The sequence below is a fragment of the Pseudopodoces humilis genome, chromosome 16 (genome assembly GCF_049639895.1).
Source record: "Pseudopodoces humilis isolate 2021_Gansu_Grassland_sample_001 chromosome 16, ASM4963989v1, whole genome shotgun sequence".
In the NCBI taxonomy this organism is placed as follows: domain Eukaryota; kingdom Metazoa; phylum Chordata; class Aves; order Passeriformes; family Paridae; genus Pseudopodoces; species Pseudopodoces humilis.
Window position 1 is genome coordinate 13,855,056 of NC_142215.1, and position 26,059 is coordinate 13,881,114.

A 26,059-nucleotide genomic window follows, 5' to 3' on the forward strand; every position below is an offset into this window, starting at 1 on the left:
ACAAATAAATATCAGCAATAGCTGACACACAATTGCCAAATGAAGTAAAACCTGCCAAAGGAAGGCAGGTTCCTCCGCTTTTTCCCCCCAGTTTTCCTTCTACCACTTCAAGCAATCCTTCATAAAATGCTTATAAATATCATCCTGTCAACCTGCGTTCCACAGTGAGAAGTAAATCCAAACATTGATCCCTTTAGACTTTATTTTCAGGCAATCTCTTCACAAAGATCCAAGAGACAGTTCTGTCCCTGACAGATCTACCACCTTGTTCCAGAACAACTCCTGTCTGCAGAAAGTGAAGCTTGAAATTGTTCTCCCCTAAATGCTCTCTGCTTCCTTGATTACTATGCCTAGTGTCACCATTCAACCTGTCAGTCAGATCTGTCATCTTCACATAACCTTCAGCCAACATTATTCTAAGTTCACTGCAAGGCTTTGCTAAATCACACCAGTATTTTCCACCAGTCTTAACTTTACTAAAAACCAGTAATTCCTGTCCAGCATCAAAGCCTAAATTCTTGTCCAAATTCTATCTTTTGTCTCCTTTTCTTGCTCACTAAAAATACTGCTGTGATCAGAATTTTTTATTTATCAAAATCACCTCCTATTCTGGATATCTTCTTTTTCAGTATACCTTCTCTCTCTCTCTCTCTCTCTCACACACACACACACATGAATCAATCAGTCTTGACAGTGCTTCAGATGTGCCAAGATCACTGCCAGCTATGGTGACCGGTGTGACCTTAGAGATTGCTTGAAGGTTTTCCAGCTGTCTGCTGTATCCTGGACTCACAGCTGCTTGGAATGAGCAAGAAAAGAAAGTGATCTGCACTTTTCTCCTGCCTTCATGCAGCATCCAGCAGTATGGACTCCTCTCCACAAAGCATGCTCTTATATGCCTGAACAATACATCAAGCAAGCCAGCAGAATTTCTCTGCTGAGAATAATTTTTTTTTTGTCTAGCATGTCAGTTCTGATATAGCATATTGGTTGTATGAGACTTAGTCATTAAAAAAGAGAAAACTTTTATCTGGGACAATTTAAAATATTCCTTGATTACAAAAACAACAGAAAAAATGAAGAATTCCTCAGGCTGGGATGGTATGACTATCATTTCATGTATTTAAAATTTAGTAATTAACATAAAAGGCTTTGTAAAGAATCTGGGGTTCACTGAATACTCAAAATATACTTTTTTAAGTTTATAGGCTCTGTTTCAGTCATTTAATTTGACACAGAACTAGAGTTCTTAAAAAATTGTCTCCATTTGCTATTACTAACAGCAAATCCATAATAAACTAAGTTTAGCAAAGAATTTACACTATCAGCCATCCTTGTGCATTAGGGCTTCTTAATGATTGAAAGTTTCCTGTGCATATTTCTTAGGAAAATTCAACAGTGGTGCAAAGCATGTAAGTGGGGTGTGACACACCTAGCTGGCTAATTATACCTTAGCTCAGGTGTGCAGGCAGCCATGGAGGTTTGCAGCACTAACCCACATAAACTGCAATCCAGTGACTCGTGGAAATGCAAGTGGATTTGCAGCCCATGCTGAGGCCTGTGCTGCCATGGATACATCCTAGCTGGCACTTTGCTCCTTTAAAATGAGCCAGAGCATTCTCATGGTGTGGCAAAACTGTGATGCTGCAGACTGATGCTACCATGGTAGAGGCCAGCATGGTGTCCTGCTCGTGTGTGAGATGCAGCTGGGTGTGATGCCTGGTGCCCATCCAACTGGAATTTTTGTCCTCTCACACTTTGCAATATGTACCTATTCCTTGTTGCATACGTACACATGCTATAATTAAAATTCTGCTCTGATTTCCAGTATAAACCATACTATCTTAGTAGAAACGTTTCCTCTGAAATGACTCCTACATTTAGTACCTACATCTCATGATGCTTTTATTGGAAGTGGAGAAAGATGTTGGTTAATTGTGCTGTACTCGTAAATGTCTTATGTGTTAAAAATTGTTCATTTAATTTGAAAGGAAAGACTTTGTGATTATCCAAAATCTGATACTGATTTAACCACTGAAACAAGAAAAGTGTTTAATATATAAAATTTGATGATTGCCTTGCTGGGATTTGTCCATGTTAATGAAATATTTAGATTAACCTTCAGCTCTTGCCCTTATTTTGCAATGTGTTCAGACTGAGCTGTTGACCAGTTGAATTCAAACTGGTTACCCTGGCCTTCAGCAGTATTTTAGAGAACTAAATGCCCTCAAGTCTGTATTGAGAGCTGAGCAGTGTTGAACAAGAGGATCCAGCTCCAAATTATTTCTGCCACAAGTGGCATAAAATTAAAATGAAGAGGCTGGAAACAGGCAAATTCTAATTTCCCTTCCATAAAAGGAAAAACCGGAGCAAGGGACAGAAGAAATCAAAGTTAATGATTAATGGGCAAAGAATTTCTTGCAAAGCATTGCTAATTCTTTCCTTTTCCCATCTCTTGGCAGAATTTAGCAGAGTTCTCATTCAAAGAAAGAAAAAATGAAAAGTGTGCAACTTCTTTTATTTTTATTGCTTTCTTGCATCATCGTCTCAGCAAATACAAATGAAGGAAAGAAAAAAGGTAATATACTATCAAATATAAATAATGATATTGAACTTTTAAAAAATGTTTATGCTATAAAAATTTAATAGTATTGACTATGATTTAGTAGTATAGTTTGGTCATCAGGATGTTGGGTTTGGGTGTTATGTTCCCTAAAACATGGCATTTATACCTGTATTAGTGGAAAATGTAGTTGTTCATAGTTATCACAAATATTTCCCAGGGGAACACATACATGTGGAGAATGTACAGAATTAAGGTAATCTGACCTTCAAGAAAACCTCTGATGAAGCTAATTTTAAAATGTATTAATTTGAAAATATTCACTGAATTGATAATATTATAGTCTTCTTCAGCTGGAATTATTCTGTGTGACAGATTTAGTCTCCTACTATGAATCAAAATTTCCAGCTACCTGACAGTGTTTAAGTTTTCATTTTCTGAGTTGCCTAATGCAGACTGCCTTTCATCTCAAGTGGATTAATATCTTTGAGTGAGAGATACATCTGCAGGAGGATCAGAACTGCAATGGGTCTTTATCATTGGCGTGATTTTACAACCATTTCCTAGGCATTTGTGACACTGCACCTTATGTCAGTATCTGTGTGACTTTTGAATAAGACAGGGCATCAAACAACTGCATTTCTTAAAACCTCTCAGATGTGATAGACAAAGACAATGCCATGTCTGACCTCATTATTGATGTATACAAACCAAGCATTAGTTTTCCTACTTATCTAACTGCATTTCTAATACTCTAAGTCTGGAAGGGATACATGTAGTTTTTTCCTTGGCTGGAAATAAAGAAAGATATGCACATTCACAAAGTATGCCCCCTTACAGCAGCTGTGCTTTTTATTTTTGTTAATTTATAATTACAATTTGATACAAAAATGCTTTATATGCAATAGGCATAGTGATTTCGATCTACAGGAGGCAGGACTACCTTTCTTTCATTCTGCACATTAAATTTCCCCTTGGGTTTAACTTTGAACAATATAAAATCCCAGAACTAAAACCCTGTGAGAAACTTCAATTACTGCAATAACTTGGCCTGTTTTACCAGACAAGGCCTGCATACCCTTCACAGTCGCTGAACCTTAGAAAGCTATTTAGAAACATTGACCAATTCTGTATGTTTGAGAGAACTTAAAATAAGAGCACTAACTTTAGTTTGAGGTTTCTCCCATAATCTTTGCTCAGATCTATTCAGATCCCAGTGTGTGGGCAAAGTTTAGTTCCCCATAGACACACAAGGCAGAGAGGAAGTCACTGTCCCCCGGTTCTTTCACAGTCACAGGTCCTGCCTCATGCAGCTCACGTTCTCCTACCCCCACGACCTCTGGCACCATTTACAGCAAGGTCAGTTACTTCACTCTCTCCATCCCCTTTCCCCTCATGACCTAGGACTCCTGTATCATGGACTTCATCTGTTTGCTCTGCAGTTTAAAACCTTACTTGTGGGCCACAAACAACAGGTCGCATGTCACATTGGCACTAGCAGATACGCCCAGCTCATAGTATGTTGAGGCAAGAGACTGATTTCAGAAGCAGAGAAGGTTTATTTCTAAAAATGCAAAAAATTTATGTATTTTCCTCCAGAGGCTCCCCACAGCCTAATGAGATCTGCTACAGGGGGTAGTTACAAGACTAAAGACCCTGGTATTCCATTTTCTTGAACTAAGACCCTCATCTCTTGTCACTCTTAAATCAGTCCAATTCCAATTCCAACTGTCCATTTGCATTAACATGTATTTAATCATCTTTCACTCCCTTGGTATCTTCAAATCCAACCTCTAGCCACACCAGCCTTGGCCAGAAGATAATGTAATTTCCAGTTCTCAAAACCTTGCCTTATTTCTGTAACCATTGGACTTCTCAGCAAAGCTCTGCTTGTTCTGTGTGCGTTGGTAGCCCCAGGTCTTTTTCCTCATTTCACTTCTCAGTGAGGCAGATGCAAACCACAGTAAGGCATTACCTCACACTAAGGAAAGGAGCAAAACTTTTAACTCTGCATAAGAGGCCCTTTAATGCTGTCAAGTGGAGACAGCTTTCCATGAGCATTGTATCTATTTTACCTGGATATCCTTCCTTGGAACTCGCTTGTTCTTGTTTTAGCAGGAACTACAGCATAGAACAGCACAGCTACCAGGAGTGCAAAGCCTCCTCAGGGATGAGTGTCTGGTACATAATTCTAGCACAAGCAATTACTTTTGAGAGAGCCATTCTCTAAAAGAACAATCACTACGTAAAAGTCCTACTCATTAAATTGTATCCAGAAAATAAAACAACTACTTCAATTTTTTTTCTGTATCATTGTATCCACCTACACAGTAGAAGAAATCACATTACAAAATCAGAACTTATAGGAATTAGACCGCAGCACATAAATCAATTTAGATGAGCATATGTAAATATTTTTGATCAAGTTATGTACAAAAATATATATTGTAGGTACTTATTTTATACTTAATTATGTAGAATAAGATGGATTGCATTACCAAGCAAAGACAACACCAAATTTAAAACACACACAGGGTTATTCTTAAAAAACCACAGAGGGTTTCTGAAATGGCATGGTTTTCTTGTACATTTATATAGCAGGAAAGAAGTTTGGCATTTTTGGCAACGGTTCATTATCTAAAAGCAGAATCCCAGAACAAGAAATAAGAACCTAAAAATAACATCCCTGAAACTGAGCCAAGATGATTCTTGCTACAAGCATGTGAAAAATATTTCAACATAAGCTCTTATTTATTTTGATTCTTTTCCCATAAACATAAAAGTAGGTAAGAATATTTTCCATTATTCCACTTCCTTGTGCAGAGCAAAGTTATACAGTAGCTGACATGAAAATGCATGCTGTTGAGCTAGCACTTCTCACTTGACAGTCTCACAGCTGGCAGTTGAGCTGAACTTTTTTTTGCCCAAAAGCAAAGGTAACATCTTAATTGTCATCCAATTCTGCTATGTTTTAAGTACTGCAGCACTACCATCATCTTGGTATTATACACAGGCCAAAAATCTGAATAGCTGTTTTCTTTATTCCCCTAGTGGATTACAGATGCAAGAGATGTTTGGTATAACATGTATGTATCAAAGTCTATATAAAATTCCTCAACAAAATGCAGTGTGTGGGGTATACTTTATCTGATCCAATAAACCACCAAAATAATAATTTCTATCTGAAGCTGAAAAACCATTAGAAACACAAAAAACATAGAAGATTCAAAAGCCATTTAAATTGTAGAGATAGAGAACTAAAGTTAGCCCATAGAAACAAGTCTAGAAACCATTAATATTTATTATTTACTTAAATGGACTTACTGATCACCTCTGAAGTTTAAATTCACATCACTTCTAGTTAGATCACTTAAACAGGGATTCAGGAGCTAAATTTTGTGACATACAAAAATAATGTTCCAAGAAGTCCTGGAATTTTAAAGTTCAGATACCAGTTACACTAATGATCTATGATATTATATTATTATATTATGATATTATCAGGAAACGTTCTGCAAAACTATTTGCTGCCATTTTCTGAATGCCTGTGTTAAAGATCTGCATTGCTCCCAAGAGTCTTAGAATTCTACCAAAATTTCTATGATCTAAACCAGTTATTTTTCCTTTTGTCATCTGGAAAAATCTATGAATATAATTTCAGACATAATTTTTCACTACAGGATGCAAAATATAATCACAGTTTAACTAACAGAAGATTCTTTGCTTTTCCCATGAAAAGAGACAATAACAGGAATCCAAATGACAAAGGAACTATCCATGCATGAAACAACTTTCAATACTTCTACTAAAGCAAGTGACTGAACATCTTAATGAGGAACTTAAATTCACCAGTGGATTGCAATTCATATGAATTGAGCACTACATTCTTCTGACTATTGCTGTCTGAATAGTGCTTGCATATGACACTAGAAAAGCTGAACATACAGAATAGTTCCTGGTAATGTGGCACTGCAATCTTAACTGATTGTCTTCCTTTTTCTCAAGCTAGAGAAGGCTAGAACTAGTTTTAAATACAAATACATAGTTTCAGTGGAAAACAAGTATCAATAAAAACATCTGCATCAAGCTCTGGGATCCTCAGCACAGGAAGATGTGGACCTGTTAGAGTGGGTCCAGAGGCCATAAAGATGATCAGAGGCTGGAGCACCTCTCCTATGAAGACAGGCTGAGAGAGCTGGGGTTGTTTAGCCTGGAGAGAGCTCCAGGGAGAACATTTTAGCCTTTCAGTACCTTAAGAGGGCTTATAAAATGGAGGGACGGGAACATTTTATATGGGCAGATAGTGACAGGACAAGGGGCAGTGGTTTTAAACTGAAAGAGGGTACTTTTACACTAGATAGTAGGAATAAATTCTTTACTCAGAGGGTGGTGAGGCACTGGAAGAGGTTGCCTAGTTGAGGATGCCTGATCCCTGAAAGAGTTCAAGTTGGATGGAATCCTGAGCAGCCTGACCTATGAGAGCCATCCCTGCCCATGGCAGGAGGGTTGGAACTAGATGATCTTTAAGCTCTCTTCCAACCCTAACCATTCTATGACTCATTAGTAAAGAGAACATTTTTCTTCTTATTTTGTGGTCCACTCTAGGTTTATATTACACATTTCCTTTTAGAAAACCTAGTTATGGCAAATCCATGTGAATCTTCAGGGTTATTAATAGGGTTGCATCAACTGCAGTGCAATAGTGATGATCTAAGTCCTACCACCATATGGTCCCCTTGGGTGGCCTTAGCACAGTGACCTTTTTTCCTATGTTAGATGGAGCTAAGAGTCTGTTTGCTGAAGCTGAATCGGACTCCTTATACAGTGGAATAGCTTGGCAGCAGGTGGATGGGCCAGCAGCCATTTCCAAGCAGCATGATTAAGATTTCCTGGCAACATGAGCAATAACTGGCAAAAGAGACAGAAGGGACCATCTATCTGCACATGCCAAGACTGGGTGATAAAGTTCACTGCTTTGGCCATAGGCCAAATGTGAATTACAGCTCTTGCAAAAAAAAATGTTTAATGTCTATGCTCCAAGTTAAAATGACCTCTTTCACACTTTGTAACTTTTCTTCTAGAGAAATATACTGGTTTTGAATTTATATTACTATGATAACTTTCTTGTTTGATCCTTTCAATATTTTAAAAATTGTTACAGTTGCTAATATTCTCAGAAAGCATTAACTGCAAAGGATTGCACACCCTTCCACATACCCATTATAATCAGCCAACAAAAGCTTTTGCTAGTGATGAAATGCTTCTAAAACAAGATGGTTGCACAAACAGTTGTTGGCTAAAACTATAGAAATTCTCTGGTTTGCTTGCCCAGTCCAGTAAAATCTTTTGAATCTTTTATCAATAATACTGTTTATATTTGGGCTCCTATTTGGCCTCCAGAATTCCTGGTGTTGCTCCAAGTGCAACAAATAACAAAAAAGAGATGTAGAAATACTGAATATGAGGAAATAAGGTGTTTATACACATAATGCTCTCTGGAGTTAAACCAGCATGTCCAATCTGAAAACCCAAATTTTATGAGACAAACCTTTGAACTTCTGTTGTTTTGAAATATTTGATCCAAAAAGCATTTTCTAAATTTGTATATTGCTTACAGAGGGAGGCACTAAACCATGGAGGAGATGATGACAGAGCAGGTCCAAGGACACAAATAGAAACATACACATATGTTTGATTTTGCTTTGTGTCTGGAGCTGAAAAACTTCCCCAGAATTCTGCTACACTGACATGTTCTCCTATATCTTAATGCTAACATTGTATACCATTAGATAGAAACACTGCTGAGAGGAAATTTTTCATTTTAAAATCTTGTCTATATTAGATCACTTGTACTCTACTTCATGCATCTCAGTCTCCAAGTAATCTATAATAATAGTGTCAGAATGAAGAATTTACTTACTCTTTCAAGCACCACTCTTCTCCCTTTCAGCAGCAATGGGTCATAAGGGATGTTGGAGCACATCAATTAAGGTTTAACTCCATGTTTGCCAACCTGCGTTTCCAAAAGTCACTCATATTAGAGATTCTGTCAAATTGGGGTGGCAGTGTATGTGTGTTCCTTAGTTGTAGTAATAAATATGTATAGATAGATAGATAGATAGATAGATACACAATATCAAAATACATTCTAATTTATTTACCAGGCAAATCACTGTATAATTAATATAATGTCCAGGTAATTATCATGTCTGGAGACTAAAGCGTACCTCTGACTGAAATTCTATGAGTTGTTATAAAAATACAAATAATTAAATTATGTGGACTTTCTGACAAAAAAGGGTGTTAAAAAATTATATTCATACTTAAGAGGCTAGTATTTTGTTTGTTATATTTCCATATGTTTGGGGTTTTTTTGTGTTGTGGTGAAATACTAGTATGTAGTATTAGTACTTCACCACTAGTTTTTAAACTGCTAGTTTTCATATTTATGTCACTTGTACTCTTGACTTAAGATGACAGTAAAAATGCCTTCAAGGTTTGCTTTTTAGGGTTTGACACTAGGAATAGAAGGGACATGGAAGAAGCTCTGATTTTCTTTTTGAGGAGGAAAAGTTTGCGCAATTTTTATTCACTACAAAACAATATTTTAAATAGTATCATGCAAGAGAGCTTACAATCTTCAAAAAATTGTTTGAAAAGTTTAATTATTTGTAAGAATGCTGGATACTATTTAAAACCCTTATCATTATTTTCAGAAAGACATGACAACTACTGTATTTCTGAAACTGATTATTATTTACTGAAGCAGAATATTACTTTTGGTGCCTGTACCATGAGAAAGAAATAACAATATGAATTAGCAGTGCCATTAGGACATGTGGAAATTACTTAACCTCCAATTTACTGTGCCAAATTCATCTCTCTAAACTATTCATCTTTCTTACTGAATTACATTATGTAAAAATGCCCCAAAACCTTCTAGAGGTATTGAATCAAGTCCTTAGTATCTGTTTGAACTCCTTTTTAATGTCTCATCCTAGACTCCAGTTCCTATTAATGCTTTAATATTGCTTTTCTGGGAGTCACTAGAGCCAGCACCTTAATGACCTTTGAAATATCTGAACAATTCCATAACTGATCCTGACTAAAATAGCTTGTCTATGACAACATATAAATTGCCACCTACACCACAGTTCTTAGATAAACTACAAGGAAACCTGACAGCCCTAATTGCATTTAATGTGTTTATGCAAATGAGAGTAAGCTGGATGAAGCATGACCCAGAGCAGAGGTTCACCCTCAAAAACAAGACTTTCACAGACTATATCTGTGCAGGATTCCCAAATCTGCTTTTCAAGTGAAGGACCAACTGCAGCCAGGAGACAAATGGAGTCTTCTCTGAACACTTGAAAATAACTCCAAAGCAGTTTTTGCATATTTTCAAGAACCAGTTGAAATAGAGGGAACTGTGACTAGATTACAGGTAATTCTCTGGCCTGCTCTTCTGTCGGTACAGATATAAGCAGAGTGGACTGTGGAATGAGAGTGGACTGCAGAATTAGAGTCTAGACCTAAAAGAAAGAAAGAAGGGAATGGAGAATAATCATATATAAAAAACACAGCTACCAGCATAAAGCACTAGAAACTACACAGAAAGCCAGCTGGCACATCATCTGAAAATCTACTGTGGTCTTTATCCATCATGCTTACCTTCTGCTTACCCAGAAATATAAAGTAGAGCTTTTTCTTTTAATTGGGAAGAGTTTTTTTTGTAAAGAACATCATAAATCATTGTTTTCTTAGTGGATGACACCAAACTGTCATGAAAGCTGAGGTACTAATGAGGTGTTTTTATCAGAAATCCCAACAAAGCTCTGAAAAGATTCCCACACAAAACATTTCAGTGAGCAGTACTGAAGTTACTCTTCTGGTTTTCATTGACCACTGCAATTTAATTCAGTCATCTCTACTCCAGCTGGGCAGTGAGTGCCTCATTATCCCCAGGCTCCATGGCTGACTGCAGTGCAATGGAACAGTGAGAGCATCTGGGCCTTACTGCCTTCACCACAAAGACAACTCCTCCTGCTCCAGCTGACCTGTACTTACTGCTCTCTGGGGCACACCAGGGTAGGCAGAGAAAAACCCCAAAAGCATTTCTCTAGCCAATAAGGCATTTCAAACTCAGTGAAATACCTAAGCTTAATACACTTCAGCCTCCACTCTACACCAGGACAATAGTGTGTCCCACAGAGCACTGTGAGGTTTCCACACGTTTCTTAGGGCACAGATACATTCAGGATTCACTCTTTCCAAAAACTGAGTGTGCCTTCCCTCTCTGTCAGAACTCCACCTCCATCCCAAGAGCAATCTCAGCACTGTTTCCTGGAGAGAGGAGTTCAGCACGATCCTGATGTATGCCATTAAATAGCCTTAGTCTCTTCTCACATGCTCTGTGACCACAATGTGATCTTTTACTTTAATATGTTAATTTAAAGGAACCGCAAATTTTGTAAGAAATTTCAGCCAAGAAATGTGCCCCTCAGCACCTTTTGGCTTGGTAGTGTTCGTGTCACCCTAAAGAATGCGATGGAGATTTGGAACTGGAGCAAAACTCAGAGTCTTTGATCCAGCTCCCAGAGGAGACACTTGTGCTGCTTACTATTTTAATCTCCCTAAATCATAGCTCACAGGAAGTGGCAATGGGAAGAATACATTCCCATGGCTGAATACATTGTGTTCTATCTGGTAGAAGAAATTAGCACAACTACCACTGAGATTCTTAGAGAATAAAAATAAAACCAGGAATATGATGTATTATTCCGTCCAAGAAGAAGTTTTGCACAACCCTTCTCCCAAACCCATTTCTGGAATTTTAATAAATTCATAGCATTTACACCTTGGATTATGATTTCTCTTATGATCCCATGCCCCTTTCTATCTTTCTGTTCTAGATTATGAAGATGGTGTATATTCATTGAAAATGTAAATTGAAAATTTACAGAACATTGTTAGTCAATTCCTGATAACTGCTTGGCCTTAAGATGTCTCTTGCCATTCATTTTAATAGAATGTTACTCTGCTGAATATCATCAAAGAGCTTATATTTATGGGCATATGAAAAATATTTAAATTATTAGTGATTTTCAGTCTATGAAGTATCAGTGCTAGTTCTTAAACTGGCTTTAGAAAAAAAATCACTTTGGATACTTTGAATATGATAATCCTGATGTGCAGAAGGGAACCAAATTCTCAGACATCTGCTCAGGGCCTGGGTACTCTGAGCTGACAAGGTTTTCTCACAACACAGGAGTCAGAGCAGCACTTAGCACCCTGCAAACCCAGCACTTCTTTGCTTCTGATCTTCCTTTCAGACATTCTGGACCAATCCAGAGCAATCCAAACAAATGAATCTTGTGTCTATAGTAAGTGATTGAAGGATCTTTTTCAGCTCCTCTGTAATCTACTTTAAGTCACAATTCAGCTATTGGCTACCTGCATTTCTGTTTTTCAAAGCCAAGATAGCCATACAACTTAAACGTTGTACTACAGAACACTCTGGATCCCTAGAATTTCCAGATGGAAGACTGCTTGTTTCAGATATCCCTTCATTTCATTAAAATGTAGTAGCTTTCCCCACAGACTTTCTGTGATATTTCCACACTGACTGTATATTGCACTCTCTGGGATGGTGTGGGTAGTAGGAAAATGCAGTAAACCAATACTTTCCCTCTTGCTGTGCAGCAAGTTAATCCCTCAATACAAAAATGTGTTCCTGAGGAAGTTTAATTGACTGTAATAAGGCAACCAAATGGGAAAAAGCCAAATTCTTTGCTCTTTGATTTCTAGGATACTCTTTAACAGTAACCAAAATGAGACTAAAGACATTCTGCACCTTTGCAGCTCTGGGGAAAAGCAAGGCCTCAAATACTTGACTTTTTGTGCTTTGTACTTCACCAGTATCCAGTCATGGCAGACATCTTAATGTAAAGTGAAGGATTGTAGTTCATGACTCACTTGGTGACATTAAGAACTTAGGCATCCCTTCCCTCTGGCTACTGCTGCTGGTACTTCAGAGGGCTCTCCCCTGGCCAGCACAGTTCCCTGGAGTCACACAGTGATTCTACAATTCCTCTTGTAGCCAATCAGCTTGGAAACAGATCCAATCCTGGTTTTTCTTGGTCATCCTGCTTTTTAGCTGCATAAGCTCCCTGATCTTGATCACTCTGCAATTAAGAGACCAGTTGTGCTGGGGCAATGATGGGACAGCAGGAGGTCAGGAGTGGGTGGGTAGCAGCAAGATAGGGAACAATTCTGTTTAGAGTTTCTTGGGCAGAGCTGAAGCCAAGTGAATCCAAATAGGAACAAAACAACAAGTCACAATTTTTTTTAACTTTATATTTTTGTCCTCAATTTAAAAAATAAGTAAATCTGCTACCTTACCAGTGTTTGTATCATTCAACTAAGCCTCTATTACTATTTGAAAGACACTTTCCTCGAATTTGATTGATTTTCAAAAATCACTTTAGCAAATAAACGAGAAGTCAGAAAACCCCTAATTTAACATTCCGGCTCATAAAATAATTCATTTTCCTGGCTAGCATTAATAAAATTCATATTAGAAAGGTCTAGGGCAATATCCTTGAAAATACAATTGTTTTCTGCACCATCAGCAACCCATTATCCAGATGAAATAAAAATTTCATACTTTGGAGCTCTTTGTGTACATGCTCAAATTACTGTTTCCATTTTCCTCAGACCCTTCATACATATTTCAGCAGAGTAACCAGAGAAAAAGTACCAAAATTAGAGAGACAAGATTTAATTTTGAATAATCCAATTCCTAATCTAATGCTTTCCTATTACTATTTCTAGTTTTAATAAGGCTATTTAGACTACAAAAGAAATCCCTTTAATAACAGACTTCTGGTGTAGTATTTTCAGGAGGTCTCTTTGCCTTTTTTTCCTCTTGATTCCCCAACACCACCCACTTCTTTTTTATTCATACACAAGCAGTGACTTGGTAATCGTGTGTGATCATTAAACACAGAAACATGTAGGCATGAGCATCCCTAATCAGATGTACACAGAAACAAAATCTCTGTCCTTCCAGGACAGGGCAATTTCTGTCAGGCATTTTAAAGCCAAGGCAGGTCACTGAAGTTATTATTAGCACTAATTAGCACTCCCACAAGCTGTTGAATTCTTCACCTGCAGCTAAAGGGCACTCAATATGGTGCAGAATTTGCTCACATCTTTGAAAGAATCAGAGAACTTGGTCCTCTTCAGAAACATGAGACCGCTCTATTGCATGTGAATAGGCCTTTGATAAAATTCTGTCTGATCCATGTACCAAATGATCTACAGAAGGACAGATATGATGAAACTTTCCAAAACCAAGGAATTCTACAAATGTCTAAACAGACTCTTAGTCAGAAAAGACATCTTGTCTTATTTAATGAAGTGGAGCTATATTTTACCTTTCTACCAGGTTACAGACAATTCATACCCCACTCAGTAACAGTGCTGTTCTTTTAAGGTAGTATTTTATGTAGGACTTTGAAGACAAGTCTGTATGAAAACTGAATTTTTGCTCTTGTGAGCAGCCTCCCTTGAGAATTAGAGAGATCTGAACTGAATCACTGAGCTCCACATAAAACACTGATCCTAAATGTGACAGTGGCTAAGAAGTGATGAAAGCCCAGTCACTTTTGTATGTTAGGCACATTTCTAACAAAGTGACATAACAGGGAAGCCTGGCAATAGCTCTCATTAGTCAAAAGCACTGCTTCAGAGTAGTAGCAAGATTTATTTGAAAGAGGGGAGAAAGAAATGTGTTAAAATCAGCTATTTTGGGTGTATGAGATAACTGCCAGTATGACCTTTAGAGATACATTTTCTACAAAGAGAAAGCAAAATTGTCAAATAAGAAAGTAAGCAGGAATCAAAAGAATAACATATCATCCAAAATAAAACTAGCAAATATTTCTTATAGAACTTCCTATGTGAGAACCAGGAACCTACAGGATTAATCTCCAAAAAAATCACTATTCTCTATGGCAGGAAGTTGGAAACAATTGGAAACCTTAAAAGACAATAGGCAAGATGTGTCTGCAGCTACCATTCCTTTCAAAGTGAAAAGCAGAGAGTGAGAAACACAGAACAAACATGGCTTTAAAAAAATCCAATGCCCAGCCCAGTGCAGACAGACAAGTGTCAGCTCTTCAGTGGCTGGACATACAATCCACCAGGTGAAAGCTGACAATGTCACCCAAACTGGGGGCTGCCTGTGTCACTCTGAGCTGTGTTCAAGTTTGTGTCTGTCACAGAGGCTGCAGCTTCCCCACCAGCTCCACTTGGCAATGCACTCCCCCACATTTTCATACAGCCAAATGTCAGTTCACAGAGTTGGGAATAAGGCCCTAGGATATGCATCAGTCCCTTCCACGTGACATGACACATCAGCTTTGTGGCTGCAATGGTCAGCCAGCCCCTTTGGTTTTTACACCATCCTTAAAGTAGCACTCAAGATTTTAACAAACGACTCCACAATTCTGAAGCATCAGTGGCCACAATTTTAACATGAACAGTATTATTACCTCTGCTTTCAATTAGACACCAAAAAACCCCTGAGCCTCTAGCTACTGTAAGAGTACTCAGTGTGATGACTGGAATCCTTCTTTTTCACCTCCTCATGCCATTCTTGAATAATTTTCTTTGTCGCACTGAAGACAGCAAGGCATTTCCTCTAAAACTAAAATACAAATAGCATCAAAATTCTGGCCTGCACTTACTCAGTGATAGTACCATTATGAAGATGAATCAAGGTCACTATTTTTTTTGTATTATGCACTTCTTGAAAAGGAAGTGCCACAAACTGAGACATGATGCTGACAACAGAGTCTCGGTATTTTTTTATAATTTTCAACAATTCAACAATTTGTAGCATTTTCATTATTTAGACACTTGATTTCCTGAGTCCAGGACACAGCCAACAAGGTGTATTTCTGGGAATGCATAAATGACATGATCTATTTCTTTTAGTATCATGCCAGCAGCTGAAGGGTGAAATAATTGCCTGGAAGTACATTGAGTAATTTCATTCTGCTGAACTAATTAGGATAATGGGAATTCTGGAACTAAACCTCTGGACATCTGATTAAAATCAAGCCTTTTAAACACTATGAAAGAAATTAGTGTCAAATGCATCAGGACCACCTTCCCTCACAGAGACAAACCTCTCTATAGAAACAAGCACTACTAACTCATAGCTAACTCTCAGAAAAGAAAAGAGAATAATTTTCAAAATAATTTTCAAACTCATTGTGACGCTTCTAACCCAGTTGGCTCATTGACAAATAATTTATAAGGTTACAAATTCAAGGAAAGGTTGCTGAGCGCTGATAGTATACCAGGGTCCTGGGATGCCTTGGATATCGACGTAGAGATTCCATTCACCAAATAAACAGGAGCTGGATACATCCAAAGAATGAGGGCAGTACTTATTTTAGGAGACATTATATATGGTTTCCACTCAGTTTCAACAAGAAAGTTGTGCAAAATCAGAGAACTGAAAACAAAAATCTCTGTTTGTTGTTGTGACATGAAGGATTGTGATTCTGGTATCTCAGGCCTAGAAGGCGTGAGTACCACCCTGCTCACTGAAGAACTTTAAAATAATCAAATGTACAATGCATATTCATAAGCATCCAAGCTCAGCTAAGTTGTGTACGAGCATTGATAAGTGCTTTGCTCACAATTTCACTTAATAAGGATTATTCACTTTAAATCACTTTCATTAAATTGAAAGCCATGTGTTGTAGTTGTATCTTTGAACTTCTCCCAGACCTTTTAGCATATATCAGTTCAAATGTTTAAGACATTAAATATACTTTATTACAACTGCTATCTCAGATGAGGAATCTGACTGCATAAGAATCTGCTTTGGCACACTTTGGTGTTCACCTGACATTTCCAGGCAGCCAGGACATCTCCTGGTGAGCTGGGAGGGTCAGCAGAGGAAAAGCGATGGTAAAAACCAGGGGATTAGAAAGTACATAGAAAACAAACAATTAAAGAACTTCAGACTTTGCTTTTTATACTAAATCTCTAATGTCATGATATATAACCATCTTGTCTTCTTTATCATCTATGAAAAATTGAGGAAAACAATGCTGAGGTATGTGGACATGATTTCTGAGCCTGAGAGAGTTTCAGCCTGTCGGGGCTCATCTGTTTCCCAGGGGAAAAGTTCCTGGGAACAGTTTTCTCTCAAGGATTGTTTTATTGTAAATAGATTATCTTTCTCAAAACAATTCTGAACAGATGTTCTTGATGTTTTCCAATGGGATGAGAAGGGTGTTGTTCCTCTACCAATCAGGGTAACCTGGTCGGAGAAGATTATTTAAGGGTTGAGAAAACCCCGCAAAAAAGGCTTTTGCCTCACAAAGAAGCGGCTGCTGTGTGTCTGATTGTCTGGGGAACCCTCAATACTTCATGTCCATCAGTGACAGAGGTAGCCATGTTTAAAATAATGCTTTAAAATCTCTCTCCTATATCAGAAGAATATAATCTTAACTGCTCTTAGTGACATTTTCTATTAGAGAAATCAGTTCTCTGTTTTCATCAGTGTTGACATGTATTGTAATCTACTGTGCATCAGTTACATATGAGCCACCACACAAAGAAATGACACTGATCATTATTCACTTATCATGGAGCAAGAAGATAAGCAGAATTCTAAAGGGAGAGAATTGTTTCCAGTTTCCACTATTACTAAAACCAAATGTTCCAATTCCTTACTTTTCAAACCAAACATAATGTTTCTCTCTGATCACTTTCCCTGTTAGGAGTTATACAAAAACAAATTGCTTAATAAATTACAACAATCTTTTCTTAACAAGGCATCTTTACACGGTCAGGAGAAAAGCATTCAAGAGCAGCAGATAATATTTTACATAAAAGTCTACATTCATGATTCTTATGTGACCACTCTGGTTTTCTGGATCTGCTCAAGCCCAGTGATTTTTGTCAGTTTGCTCAGTTCCATAAAAATCATATGTAATCCAAACTTCAGTGATTTCACCATTAAGTTTGTTCCTGGAAAGGAAATAATCCCTTCAGAGGAAGGAGACAAAATCAGATTTGTTCAAGAGATATAAATTCAGGTGATTTTTTTAACTAGGTGTTTTTAAAATATGTGCATTCCCCACAATCTCCAGTCGTGACCAGTAAGTCAGAAAACAGAAAGACAATTCTTGAACATATTATCACATGAAGATTAGGCACCTGAAATCAAGCTACATTCTTAACATCCCAACCAAGTTCTTAAATGATGCAATTCCCTGAAAAGTTTCTTGCTTTATGAAGCAGTCAGATAAAATATTCATGTTCTCAAATAGAACTGCAAATAAAAAATAAGTAAGGACAGGCTGTCAGTGTGGCTTGCAATACGGTAGCAAAATATGAATGAAAGTAATAGAAAATGGCATGCCAACAAGGGAATTTGCAAGCAATTAAAGAGATTTATTTCCTTCTTGCTTTTTACTTCTTCATTGGGTTTAAAAATAATTTTTATTAAATATCTCCCTTGAGACTGAAAATAAGTTCCCCAAATATGGTAAGCAAGAAAAGGGCCCCTATATTCAACTAATAAAAACCACATTTTCTTTCTGCTTTGGTGCACACTCCAATGCAGTATTGTGACTAATACATGAAAACATAACAAATAATTTAATATTTAATCCACAGCCTCCCTCAGCTTCCAAGAGAGTATAAATTTAAATACTAAAAAAATATGGTGTATAAGAAAGACAGCAGAAGTGTGCTTTATTTAATCTATTATTTCTTCTTTAAAATCTTTTGTATTTGCTCTAACTACTATTTCTTCTTCACTGGCAGCAATTAATCTTGCCATAGATTATAATTACATCATTCATCACATTTAGATCATGTCACTGCAAGATGTCCTACAGTGCAGTAAGAGCAGGTGTGAGCAGTGAGACATTCCGTGTTAAACACCAAAGTGAGCCCACGGGGCCTCTGTTGCAGGGGAGTGCTGGGAATCACTCTGGGCTCTCCTTGTGGGGATGAGGATCCATGGGAAGCTGGAGCACATCAGTTCTCTCTGAAAACACAGCTGTGTATTAGGCTGTAAGGATCCTGCTTTGTGTGCCCAGATCACTCCCCAGTACAACCCAAAGCATGGGGAGAGTGGAGAGTTTAAAGTGCATTCCTGGTGAGTTCACTCATCCTGGTACAGAACAAAAACCTTCCGTAGCTGCATCTCACTCCTACTTCCATTTAAGCAAAATGTCTCAGTTCTCCTCCCATGACACAGACAAACTGTTTGCCCAGGCACTTTCTCTTATCATCTAATTGGCTGGAGAACATAAGAAAAAGGCTTATCTTTCCAATTATGAGGAATTAGTAAATCACGGGTCTTGGAATGGAAATTGAAATAATGCAATTAAATTCAGATAATAACTTTATTTCCAGATATATTTTCATTCAAAAGCAACTTTAAAAGGTCTTATAGCTAAGATGAATAGCTAACAGTCAGGCTGAGCAGGACTTCCATTTTGAAAAGCACAATATGTAAAATCTACATAATTATGTTCTTTTTTCAAGTGTTTTTTACAATGTCTAAACAAATTTTACACTGTGGCTGAAACATAACAAGCAGCAAGTAATTGGATACAATACAACTACCTAGTACTTTGAGATTTTGTGAGAAACCATCATTAAGAGAAAAAACTTTTTTTTTTCCCTAACAATAATTTGTGCAGCTTGTTTCTTTTTTCTTTCTCTTGGTGGTATATCTGGAAAATTTTTTTACAAAGAATCCCCTCCATCTCCTTCTAGGTACATTTTTGTTTGAGGAAGTGTAGCATTAGCTCAGAAGCAGAGCTCTCACAAAATGTGATGGCTTCACACTGGCTCTGTCTCTTTGCTGCTCCTTGTTCCCACACCAGGCATTGCTCCCATTGCAGCTTGCACTGCAAACCCTTCCTGCTCTGAGCCACAGAGCAGCAGATTCCCAGGAGCCACCCCCACTGATGGATCCACTTTTCTTTCCAGGGAGGCTACTTATGACACTTCTGATTGAAAAAAAAACAAACACCACCACAAAAAAAAACAACAACAAAAAGGAGGTGGGAGGAGATAAAGGCTCATTAATAATGAGATCCCTTGATTGCTGCTGCAGACAGCTCTGTACCTGCTTTGTGCCACACAGGCTCTCTCCTATCACTGCCTTTCACTGTGGGGCTGGAGAACACCTGGTGCCAGAGAAAGAATGAGACAAAATCTCTACAGTGGAGATTTAGGCTCCTTTAAAATAACTTTGAAACATGGCCATATCACTAAAAATCTATCTTTGATTTATTTTATAATGAGTTAAATTCTTCCCAAATCTATTTATAAATTCCTTCATCTTATGCACACTGAGTATCTTGCTAACAACATTTTATTTTTAGAAAATTCCTTTGCCTGACAATTTTACAGACTCTACTCAACCAGTCTCATGATAAATTCAAATTAAAAACTTGATAATTAAATACAGAGAAGTATTTCATCCTGTCATAATGGCTGTCTGAAACATCAGAAGCTGTTATAAAGAGAATGGTTTGCCTCCATAGCAAAAAAAAAAAATTTAAAAAACCCCCAAGCCTATCAAAGCTCAAGAAGCATTTGGACAATACTGTCAGGGACTTGGTGGGATTCTTGGGGGTCCCATGCAGGGCCAGAAATTGGACTCAATGATCCTGATGGGTCCCTTCCAGTTCAGCATATTCTGTGATTCTATGAAGCTTGTCTGCCTTAATCTGTTGCAAGACAGTTTTCAGAGGAAGGCCCAGCCACCTAGGAAAATTTTAGGCATCCTCCATAAGGTTTGGTGTTTGAAGAGATGTTTATTCTCTCATTTTGCAATAACATTGACTCAGATTCCAGCTCTCTTTCTTTCCTTGGCCAAGGTGTTGTTTTCCCCTCCACTGCAGAGACTTTGGGCTTTGGCTAACAGTTCCTGTGCTGTGTCAAATTGCTCTGTGTACTAATACATTTTACCCACAACTTTTAGAATTTGCAGTTAGATTAAAACATAATCAGAACAATACAAATAGAGAATCCTCCAAACAAACTCCTTATTTGCTGAGCAATAGTTTAATCAGAGATCCCATAAGTCACTTAAAGCTTGTCTCTGTATTTTTTTCTCCACAAGATACTCTGCCTTCCTTTTCAGTACAGTCTACACAGTCCTACTGAAAATTAACTTTATATTCAAGCTGGCAAAAGGTCAGCTATTGTGTCCTCTCCGAATACTGCTTTTATCTGACAGGTCTATGAGTCAGCAACATTTTTCTTAAATACTCACTTTTAGGATCACATGCACAACCACTACAGCCTCTTGTTCAAACGAATGATGCTCAGTGAACATGCCCTGGGCATGTCTAGTTCCAAACTAATAGAGCAGCAGTAGGATTTAAACTCATAAAGGCTCTTACACATATATCAAAGCTACACTGATTTTAATTTCTGCCTCCAGACAGAGTTATCTTTCCCAGCTGCACAGAGCAAAGCACACCAGCAGTTAAGTCACAAGGCTCGTAGGCGTGGGAAGAAAGGAGGCGGCGCAGGCCTGCTGCTGTAATGGAATCAGTGTTTGCACACCTACACCACATCCATGCTAAATGCAAAGTGTGCCTGATTGTCCAGGCATGCTCCCTGCATGCTGCCCAAAGGCTCTGGTTGCTGACACAGCCCCATCCTGCAGAGCAAGGACAAGATGAAGAAGGCTGACTCAACTCTAATCTGTTGCCTGGGAGGTTTAGGGCGCTTCAGTGCCAGGGAGCAGCTCTCTAGCCTGGGCTGAGATGTTACAGCAAGCTTTGTACCCCAACCTGTGTTCAGTAGAACAGAGCAGCTCTCTGACTGAAGGAATAGAGGAATTAGTTGAAGCTGGTGGCTGCTGCTGTCCCACACTGAGCCCTAGGCCATCTCTACCCTTTGGGATGATTTTGCACCACAGACACACCATGGAACATGCTTTGTGTCCAGAGAAATATACAGTCCAAACAGAACTGTAGTAAGAGTACAACTCAAACAGTTTTTAGGTTTTATAAATAACCTATCTGAGAAAAAGAATGAGGAATCAATGAAGAGTTTTTCATAGTTTTCACTATTCCACTTCCGTTCCAGACCCAGCAGGGACTAAGCTGGGGACTCTTTATTACAGTAGATTAATAACATGCCTTTAAAAGATGATGAACCAGCTGTGGACTATACTGTTTCCACCTGGACTTCAGGACAGCAGAAATATAAATGGGTGATCAGAACACAGCTGAGAACTTCTGACCTAACACAAAGATTGTTTCTCTCAACTTTATGTCAGGGGCAAAAGAGATAAGTGAATGTGGACTAGAAGTTCATTTTCTCATGGCATGTTTATAGTCCTTCTATTCTCCACTTCTCCTCTAATAAGAAGAAATAATTTAATTCTATCTAGAATTTGAAGGGAAATATTTAAATTATATTTTTCCACATATATTTCAGACATATCTTTCAGAAAAATAACATTTTATTATCTAAATTTGCTGGGAAAAGCTGCAATCAGACAACTTTATTGGGAATCAATTAATTATTCTGCATATGTGAAGGAAACAGAGACCATTCTGCAAATCACTGAATAGACTCTAACAGACATAGAACAATAAAAACTAAATTTAAAAGTCATTATTTTTTTGACAAATTTATTGTTACTTCATTTCCACTGAATTCTAGTTGGAATTGCAAACATATTGAAGCACTGTGAAAAATACTGGCCTGCCCTTGTGACCTCCCTTGTGATTTCTGGGATGCTTCCAGCATGTTCTGAAGTTCAGTCTGATATACCAGGAAATACACATAAAAATATTTTGATGTGAAAATTACAGGTCAGTTAAGTGTGGCAGCCTAGCAAAGTTCAGCTGACAAGGGTGGCTGAGGATTTCTCAGGACAGTTTTATAAAATGAACCACTAGGACAGAGGTTGTACAAACAATCACAAACCTTTTATTTTATCCAATTATTCTCCTTGTCTGGAAGAGCTCTGTCTAGATAGGGTGGCAGCTACAAAACATGTATGGAGCAGAGCCTGTCCCCAAAAATAATCTTATACCAGTGTAAGAGTACTAGGTTTGTTAATAAAAGCCAAAAGATCCCTACTTCCATTCCCCAAAATGCCTTGTCCAAGATTAAGTAAATTGTAAATCTGCTAATAAAAGAAGCATAAAGCTGAGAGAGCTATGAACTATGCTTAGAATAAAATGAACATCCATTTTAAGGAATAATTCTCCTTGTATTTCAGAAAATATAACCCCAAAGGTGCCTACAACCCAGAGCAGTACCTCAGGTCTGCACAGCACCACAGAAATTAGAATAAGTGCTGCTTAAAGTTAAAATTCTGAATGCTTAGAATATCAGCCCTGTCATTACACAGAAGCATAATTACAGCTAATTACCTGAAAGATTAGGAAAGAACCTGTGCAAAATAAAGGAAGCTCTTTCTTCTGCTAATGGAAGGTTTGGCTAATAGATTTGTCAGGTCCTTGTAGAAGAACATGTATTTATCTTTTAAAAAGTAACATGCCCTTTATGTGAATCTACAGCAGAAAAATATGGGAGTTATTAAAATTACTGTGGAGGGGTAATAGATAGTTCTAATTCAAAGTGAACTGAATAGAGTGTGACTTTTGCTGCTTGCAGTGGCAGTTGTTTAGTCTAGGCAGTCTCCCATAAATATGAACAAAACCCATGGCACTGGTGCAAAACAAAATGAATAAGAAAGGCAACAAAGAGCTTCACTTTCATTTCTAACAACTGAGCCAGCCCCCACAGAAAACATGTAATGTATCTCCAACTGATAGATACAGGGCCTGAGAAGCAATAATATACACCAGCTATCAACACAGGTGCATAGGGATTATCTATTATCAGAGAGACACTTTAAAAAAACCCGAAAACATCAAAACAAAAAGCAAACAAACAAAAGCAAAACACAAGAAAACAAACCAAATGAAAACCAAAACAAACAACAAAAAAAAAAAAACCACAACAAAAACCAAATCCCCAGACCAATCTGACAAACAGCAAAGTCTGAAATGTCAATTTAATCATTAAATGCAATTCCAACAATGTCCATCAGCAATATTAGACATGATGCCTGGAAAGTGCAGAGCAGAGGTAGCTGCCCATTGCTGCCAATGACAGCAGCCAGTGTGCCCCACACTGAATTTGGTTATAAATTCTCACTTTGTCTTCCATGTCCAGATTGCACCAAGAACATGCAAAATAGGCAGGACAACAATCATTGAACTAAAATTGGGATGGAGTGGTGGGGTTTAACTTCTTTAAAGTTCTCTCTAACCTTTCTTTCATCAATTAGCTCAGTATAAGCTGGGGTTTTCTTTCTATAATTAAATTATCATAAACCATCTTCTGCCACTTTCCACTGGCTTGTCACACCCTTAATGATTGATTGAAGTTAATTTTTCTTTCTTTCTTTAGGTTAAGATAAGGTCACTTTAATCACTAAGGATCTATAGAATAAATAATTATAGAAATTAATTTAGTACCTTCCTAACATTTTGGCAGAAATATAGAAGCATTTTCATTCACAAGAAAATAAACATAATTTCTCAATTGCTGTTGAGAAGTATTTACATAAAAGTCATAGAAAATCAGTAATTCTATAAATCTCATAATTAAAATATTCTATCAGTGTGTTTATCATAGCTATAGCTATCAGAAACTATGTTAGGACAAAGTTGGGTTTTTTTTTAAAATTTCCAAATCAGAGGCAAGTTATTACTTGGAAAAATGAAAAGACAGCAGTAAACTTGCCAAGCCAGATCTCATATTCTGCTGTGTCACACGGCCAAACTCACATGCTCATTCAATACAAAAAGACTCATGGACCAAGATTTCCCCCAAAATCCTCCAAAATCTATTGCTCAGTAGTTTCAGTCTTGTAAGAGCTACTTCTTTGACAAATTAGGTTCAAATATATCCTTTCTTTTTCTGACAGAAATAAATTTTTTGAGTGTTTGATCAAGCAGTAAAAAAATTATTGCTAGCATCATTCTTTGCTTTTTTTAACATTTTACATTTTATTGATCTTGAACAACAGTTTTCTTAAATTAAACATACTATGTTAGCTTTTAAAGAGAACAAAACAACACCCATAACTGCCTAGCTAAAAATCATCCTGTGTTCATATCTTTTCTCATTACAGAACAGAAAAAAAATAGTTATAGTTATTACAACTGAGGTGCATGATGTGCATCTTTGAGAGGAAAAACTCAGGAGCAAGAGTCTGATGTGCTGTGCCAGGGAATGTGGATGCACAGACCTTTGCCTCCCTGTTATCATTAATTCCCACATTGTCCCAGATACCAGTATGGATGCACAGTATCCCTCTCCTCGTGGCTATATGAAGAGCACAAGAACAGTGAATTTATAGTATTTCTGCTATCATTATTCCCAGTCAGTACAGCACAGAATGCAGTTGTTACACATTTCCTTAACTAAAAATTGTGTGTCCAACTGTCCATGCTGGTTTCATTACTCTTATGAGCCTTTGATAAGCCCAAGAAAACCATTGCCCTGTTGGAACAAATGGCTTTTCCTGTAGATTTTTTTTCTGCATTTTTCAACAGAGGTCTCCCAGGAGAGCCTGAGAACTGGATGGTGAGGACTGTGGCACATGCCCCCCTGTCACAGGGTTCATTCAGCAGGATTCACTGGCCTACCAGCAGCTGCAAGGGAATTTGGGGTTCATTAGTATGCTACTGATGCTCAGCTTATTTCCTATTTTTTACCAGAAATGTCATTCTTCAGCCAAGATGCAGACATGAATGAAACAAACTTGGCTGGAGCTGACTCTGCAGTGGACAAAGGCAGTGCTGGCAGCTGGCACTGAAGTGTTCACATTATTCCAGCCTAAAAAGCAGTATCCACTCTGAGATCACTTCTTGCATCATGCAGACTTTTACTGACCAAGTCAGCAGAGGTGACAAGGAATTGGGTTTGATTTGCTTTTGCAATGTCAAGTCATGAAGACAGGAAATCTTCAGGGAGACTGGAGAGTCTTCATGTCTAGCACTTGTTCTGGTGACAGTATGAATGTCCCATGTGCAGCATTGGACCCCAGCATCTTATTTTGGGAAAAGACACGTAACAAATATTCTATATTGGGTTTTCTTTGCTATATGACAGGGAAGACTTGAATTGTCTGTCTGGGCATGGGGATTTTCTCAGTCCATATAAAACAGCACAATGCAATAGGAGACTATATATTCTAAAGCAAATATTAAACACAATGTGTTTTTAAAAATTAGGATCTGATATGAATGTTTACTGCATATTATCACAGCTTGGAAGGGATGGACCAGAGGGAAAAGGAAATTATGCAATGAACTGGAGAGAAGAGACGTGGAAAACAAAATATTTTGGCAGTATATAATACATTATCACCTTCTGTGACTTAGCCACATAAACTAC

General features: G+C 37.7%; 1 protein-coding gene across 1 annotated transcript in view; it reads left to right on the forward strand.

The window, feature by feature from the left end:
• Window positions 1-2,365: 2,365 nt before the first annotated feature.
• Window positions 2,366-26,059, forward strand: part of LIPC (lipase C, hepatic type) — a 52,100-nt gene continuing 28,406 nt past the window's right edge. Inside the window, exon 1 of the mRNA XM_014251346.2 lies at window positions 2,366-2,578. Coding sequence (XP_014106821.2) covers window positions 2,497-2,578 — 82 coding nt within the window. The 5' untranslated portion in view covers window positions 2,366-2,496. The remainder of the gene's footprint in view (window positions 2,579-26,059) is intronic.